At 35.5% G+C, this 7,206-nt stretch overlaps 1 protein-coding gene across 2 annotated transcripts in view; it reads right to left on the reverse strand.

Moving 5' to 3' along the window:
- SELENOF (selenoprotein F) overlaps positions 1-7,206 on the reverse strand; it is a 46,544-nt gene that overhangs the window by 13,582 nt on the left and 25,756 nt on the right. For both annotated transcript variants that reach the window (XM_017499871.2, XM_017499870.2), the window contains exon 3: positions 4,722-4,785. In XM_017499871.2, coding sequence (XP_017355360.1) covers positions 4,722-4,785 — 64 coding nt within the window. The remainder of the gene's footprint in view (positions 1-4,721; positions 4,786-7,206) is intronic.

The raw sequence follows: 7,206 nt of genomic DNA on the forward strand, positions 1-7,206 counted from the left end.
AGTTGAAAACAGAGAAGGGTAACTTAAGAGAATTTAGGGAGGTACAAAATGAAGACAAAACAAACTAAAACAGTTATGCCTTTTAGGAAAAGATGAGAACTTTTTATGAATGTTTGAATCCTGTAAATTCATCAAGGGCATATAAAAAAATGGAAACATAAGCTTTTCACGAGATTACCATTTGTCAAAAGTAGGGGCATCCTTGAATTAGATAAATTTAATAAATCATTGCATTCATTCCATAAATATTTGAATTCCTCTTAATACCAGGTGCACTGTTACATAGATTTTGAGTGTATCGATTAAAATAAACAAAAAAACCAGAACACAATCTTTGGGCTCTAAAGACTTCCTAGTTTGACAGATGGAAAAGACCAGTATGCCAAATATAATATCATGCGGGAGGTGTTATGGAACACCAAGAGAAAAATAAAAAATTCTGACCAAACACCACCCAAAAACAATGCTGGAGCTAAATTTTGAATGAATTGGAATTTGCCACAAGAACTGGGAAGGAGCAGAAGTTAGGAAAAATATTCAGTGTGCACAAACACAGAAGTCAGAGCTCAGGGAATTGCAAATAGTTTTACATACACTAGAGATGTGACCCTAGAAAAGAGAAACCATGTCATGGTGGGTCTTCTATGTGATTCTGTATGTGACAGAGAACTATATTGCATTTTAAGCAAGTGAGAGATACCATCAGATGTGTCTTATGAAAATGGTCTCTTTTGGCTGTTGTGTTAAAGAGGTAACGATGTAAGTAAAGGGAAAAGGGAGAGGCAGACTAGAGAACAAGTAACTAATCCTTTTAGATAAAGATGTTAAGGCCCTGATTGAAAACACGGAAAAGAAAAAGGGACTATGAAGATTATTACTGAGAGAAAAAAGACACAACATGGTGACTAACTGGATATAAAGTGTGAAAGATCAATCATGATTCTTATGTTTCATGCTTATGCTTCTGCCTGATCATTGCCATTTATAGAAACAGGGAAGATGGTATACTTTTAACAGAGAAGAGGATTAATTCAGTTTTTGGACATGCTGGGTATAAAGCCTTTATATTAAAAATGCGGGCCACAGTCTGCAGGACTGTAAGAAATATAGAATCTCAGGACTCATCCCAAATTTATAGAATTATACTCTGTATTTTAACAAGATCCCCAGGTGATTCACATATGTACATTGGTTTAAAGTACTGATGAGATAATCCAAATGGAAATGTCCCATGGCAGTCAAAAATATAAATACAATTTTTAACAAAAGAAAACCTGATTGTAAAGATATAGATTGGGAGTCATCAGATAAGTACTGTAAATGAAACTGAGGGAAGACATCATTCGGGAGAGTAAGAAGAGAAAGATATCTGAAGATAATAGACCCTGGCTAACGATAACATTTGAAGTGCAGGCAGTAGAAGAGATGCCAGAACAACAGAAGAGAAAACGACATGTTGAAAGGAGAAAGCTAGGAGATAATGAAGTCATACAAGTGAAAAGAAGAGAATTTCAAATGCTAGCACCAAGTAAGATTTAGTAGTCAGGAGGTAAAATGGTACAAAGAGAAGCCATATTATGGTACTTTGAAAAATTGATAGAGGTCAACATACAGAATTTTGTATATGAGAAAGGCTGCAGTTATAATAGATATATGGACTTGAATGTTTTTTAAAGATGACCAAAATATGAGTATATAAATGTTTGATGGCAAGGCTGGGCACAGTGGCTCATGCCTGTAATCCCAGCACTTTGGGAGGCCAAGGTGGGCAGATCACGAGGTCACGAGTTAGAGACCAGACTGGCCAATATGGTGAAACCCCATCTCTACTAAAAATACAAAAAACTAGCCAGGCGTGGTGGCGCATGCCTGTAGTCCTAGCTACCCAGAGGCTGAGGGGAGGAGAACTGCTTGAACCCAGGAGGCGGAGGTTGCAGTGAGCCGAGATTGTGCCACTGCACTCCAGCCTGGACAATAGAGGGAGACGCTGACTCAATAAATAAATAAATAAAATGTTTGATGGTTCATAATTGAAACTTATTATTAACCAAGGAACAAATATACAATAACAATACTTACCATTTAATATCTTCATTACTGGAATAGTGATTGACATACAGTAAGCACTCAATAAATATTTATAGAATTATGGAATGATTTACTCTGTATTTGCTGGTGCCAGATACATGCTAAGTGATTTACATGTTATCTCATTTAATCCTTAGAATAGCCCTTTAAGGTAGATATTAACCTATTATACCTCATCTGTAACTCACTTGATAAAAACAAGAAAATCAATGAAGATAATGCTAATGGATCAGAATTCTTTCCAGCAAAACTCTAATGCAGCACCGTAACCTTAAGCGTGGCTACCAATCAATCATAGTTGGCATGAAAAGCAGGCTGAGTAACCTTATTACACAAAATGTTTGGGACCATGAGTGTTTTATTTTTTGGACTTGGAAATGTGATAATTTAAATTCTTCCTCCTTCTGAAATAATTTAACATTAATTTATTCTTGTTCATGAAATGGTTGAGTGATCTTAAAAATCGACAATGCATTATAAGCTAGAGTATAATGAAGGTTATCATGATAATCCTAGAAGCTACTTGATGTTGAAGATAAAGAATATGAAGCATGGGCATGGTGGCTCATGCCTATAATCCCAGCACTTTGGGAGGCTGAGGTGGGCGGATCACCTGAGGTTAGGAGTTCAAGACCAGCTTGGCCAACAGGGCAAAACCCTGTCTCTACTAAAAATATAAAAATTAGACAGGTGTGGTGGTATGCTTCTGTAGTCCCAGCTACTTAGGAGGCTGAGGCAGGAGAATCACTTGAACCCAGGAAACAGAGACTGCAGTTATACCACTGCACTCCAGCCTGAGTAACATGGAGACTATCTAAAAAAAAAAAAAAAAGAAAGAAAAGAATATAAAGCAGTAATGACACGAAAGTTAGTTTGGTATTTATAATTACTGTAAAAAGTAACAATTCTCCATGCTCTATTTCAGATGGAAATTCTGAGTGGGAATTTAATAACAGTTTTATCACAATTATACCAACTTTTCATGAGTTCAGAAAATACTGGTATTACACTTAACAATATTAAATACAGTTACACATTGTAGAATTAATCATTTTTATTTTAAGCAAGTGGATATTTATACATAGTATTAAAATTCAATTGTTTTTAAAAGGAAAAGACAGTATATGTACCCAAAGGTTTGATAATTTACCTAAGAAATATGTATTACTGTAGATAATATAAAATCTGATATCATAAATAGGAAGGCTAATCACAGTATCAAAGCTACTCTTGAGTCTCATGAAAATCTAAGTTATAAAGTGCTCTTAATAAAACAAGTAAGTAAGTATAAGTAATCAATGCAGCTAAAAAGCAATTGCTAAAACTTTCTAGAAATAAGAGAATGGATATCAAAAAGCCAAAACTGTGGTACAATTCCGAGTTTAAGTGCTTGAGGCAAAAAAAAAAAAAAAAAATCAGAGTAAAAACCTTTTTCCCAAGCAGAAGTAAACATCTTCTGTGCTACATTAGAATGTGTTATTCTAACAAAGCCTGTTTTTGATTAGATATGTACCTGCTTTGGTCCTCATAAAGCATCCCTAAGTAAAACTACTATCTTATATTTCTGTGTTAAATGATCAATATTTTATTATAAACAATTATAGGTCAGCAATAAAAAAGCATGTCCTAATACAGGCAATTTTATAAAATGTTAAGTTCAAGAAACTGTCTTGTCATTAGGTAAATAAGGCAAGAAATCATGGGAATGTAAGCAAAAATCGAGGTAGAATGAGGTATATAAATTGAATACTTACATATGGATTTCAGTTAAAAAAAAGAAAGCGTTATTACCTTCAGACAAGTTCAGTTTCATAAAACTGATTTTCAAAGTGACATGCAGGGACAGAAGACAAAAGCTTAGTTCAAGCCTTTCTTGGCAATGCAAAGCTCCTTATTACTGTTTGATGTCAACCCAAAGAATATACTTTCACAATTATCCTTTAACATGTTTATCCTTAAAATTCCCTGTGAAGACATACACTTACAACTTTCTCTCTTTTGCCTTTCAAATTGCTTGGTAATTACTTCTCTCCTTGGTAATTTGTTATTTTGTGCAGGCCAACTCTCTTAATGCAATTGTTCCACATAAATCAATTCACATTTAAAATATACTACAATGGTATGCCACTTAAAGAAATTACACTTACATCTGGTAAAGGAAAGTCTCTTGTAAAATTCACACCTGGCAAAGAAAAGGCTCTCCTTATAAGAAAATAACCTCTTCATGTGTTGTATTTATTTTTTATTTTACTTTTTTGAGATAGAGTCTCATTCTGTTGCCCAGGCTGGAGCGCAGTGGTGCAATCTTGGCTCACTGCTACCTCCACCTCCCAGGGTTCAAGCAATTCTGTCTCAGCCTCCCGAGTAGCTGAGATTACAGGTGCCCACCTCCATTTTAAAGTATTGTATTTTAAATCTAAATTTCATATATTGTGTTTGCTTATAGTAAAGGTAGGATTCACAAATTACTATAACAAACCACCTCCATGAAAACAAATATGAAAAAAATGCATATATTGTTGATAACATATAATCCTAAAAATTCTTATTCTTGGGAATATATACTGAATATGATTCACGTAAAACATTGATTTTAAATGACTGAACAGTTTAATGGAGTAAATTTTATATACCTTGGACTTGAGGGAACCTTCCCAATTTTCATCCACAAACCTCAAGAATAGCTCCTGCATACAGCTACAAAAGGAAAAACAGGAATTTTAAAAACTGCTATAAATTAAAAATGTACTTATAAAATAAATATACATTTTCACACTATAAACATTACACTTAGCAGATATATAGATCAAGAAATGTCAAAGCTGGTTAGCTAGATAGGACCATGTCTATCTAACAGAAAAGATGGAGATCCAAGTATAATAAATGCTAGAGAACTTCCAACCTACGTCAATTACTCTTAAATCTCGCCAAGACAGAAGGAGATAAGGAGGTCTGACAATAAACTTAACAGGTAAGATGTCCTAGGATGTTCTATGAAATATTAATGATTTCCTATGTTTATGGTTTTCTTTTTTTTTTTTGAGATGGAGTCTCACTCTGTCACCAAGCTGGAGTGTAGGCGCGATCTCAACCCACTGCAACCCCTGCCTCCCAGGTTCAGGTGATTCTCCTGCCTCAGCTTCCCGAGTAGCTGGGACTACAGGTGTGCACCACCATACCCAGCTAATTTTTGTATTTTTAGTAGAGATGGGGTTTCACCATGTTGGCCAGGATGGTCTCGATCTCTTGATCTCGTGATCCACCCACCTCGGCCTCCCAAAGTGCTGGGATTACAGGCATGAGCTACCATGCCCAGCCATCTTTGGCTTTTTTTTTTTTTTTTAGGGTGATAAACTGAACATAGGTATATATCATCTATCCAAGATAGTTACTTAATAAAAATTCTTTCTGGTTGCTTTTAAGTAATCAAAGTTTTAAACTTAAAACAAAAGTCCAACATCTTTTAAAAGTTATCATTACAGAAAGTACTATGTGAAGATATTATAAGAAAAGCAGTAAAATCTCATTATAAAGAACTCAAATGCAAATATTTTCCTTTAATGAAATTTAGCTGAAATGGATTCAGTGGTAAATATCGCTTTTCTAGCTATAGAACCTGCATTCTCTTTATAGTAAATCTCATTATAAAAAACTCAAATGCAAATATTTTATTGCAATGAATTCAGCTAAAACGGATTCAATGGTAAACATCACTTTTTTTTTTTTTGGTAGCTGCAGAGCCTGTCTATTCTTTTTATAGGGCAGGAATATACTTGGAAATGCTGTGACCATAAGAGAAGGCTGGCAATTTTAAGAACGTATTATATCCATTTCATTTCTTCTTGGCTTTTAGATTTGTTTTCTATGGAAGTTCAAGAAAGATGGATTTTACTTTTTCAGGTTCTAAAATAGCATTTATTTAATTAAAAAAAAAAACCATATGCTCTATGAATATTTAAAATATTTTCGAAAATACAGAAAGGCACAAAGTAATGATTTAAAAACCACCTTAATATGACCTAAAAAGATAATGGTTCTTAACATTTTGATGACTTCGGGCTAGATAAATAATTCTTACATTTTTGGGGAGTCCTGGATCTGCCTGAGAATCTGATAGAATTTTGCTTTAATGCAGGCTGTTCATGGACTCTGAAACCAATGACAGATCAGATTAAGAATTCTGATGATCTCTAAAGTTCACTGCAGCAGTAAAACTTTTAAGAATAGGTTAACTTGGCCCAGCGTGGTGGCTCATGCCTGTAATCCTAGCACTTTGGGAGGCTGAGGTGGGCGTATCACAAGGTCAAGAGATCAAGACCATCCTGGCCAACATGGTAAAACCCCATCTCTACTAAAAATACAAAAATTAGCTGGGTGTGGTGGCGTGCACCTGTAGTCCTAGCTACTCGTGAGGCTGAGGCAGGAGAATTCCTTGAACCCAAGAGGTGGAGGTTGCAGTAAGCCAAGATTGCGCCACTGCACTCCAGCCTGATGACAGAGTAAGACTCTTAAAAAAAAAAAAAAAAAGAATAGGGTTAACTTAACTCTATGCAATAAGCGGCTTTTGAAAAAGATGTGGTTAATCTTGGTTACACAACTCCAGAAAAAAAGGCTTAAAAAATATAAGCTAATGAAGCGATGGTCAACATTACTAGAGATTAGGGAAATGCATATCAAAACCACAACGAGATCTCACTTCACACCACTGGGATGGCTATTATTTAAAAAAAAAAAAAAGAGAGAGAGATGAGGATGTGGAGAAACTGAAACTCTAGTATACTGCTGTTGGAAATAAGAAGTGGTCCAGTGGCTATGGAAAATGGAATTGCAGTTTTTCAAAAAATTAAAAAATTACCACATGATATGCAGTTCTACTTCTGGGTATATACTCAAAAGAAGTGAAAACAGGCTGGGCGCAGTGGCTCAAGCCTGTAATCCCAGCACTGTGGGAGGCCAAGGCGGGTGGATCACGAGGTCAAGAGATCGAGACCATCCTGGTCAACATGGTGAAACTCCGTCTCTACTAAAACTACAAAAAATTAGCTGGGCATGGTGGCGCGTGCCTGTAATCCCAGCGACTCAGGAGGCTGGGGCAGGAGAATTGCCTGAACCCGGGAG

The sequence above is a fragment of the Cebus imitator genome, unplaced genomic scaffold, assembly GCF_001604975.1.
Source record: "Cebus imitator isolate Cc_AM_T3 unplaced genomic scaffold, Cebus_imitator-1.0 Scaffold261, whole genome shotgun sequence".
NCBI lineage: Eukaryota > Metazoa > Chordata > Mammalia > Primates > Cebidae > Cebus > Cebus imitator.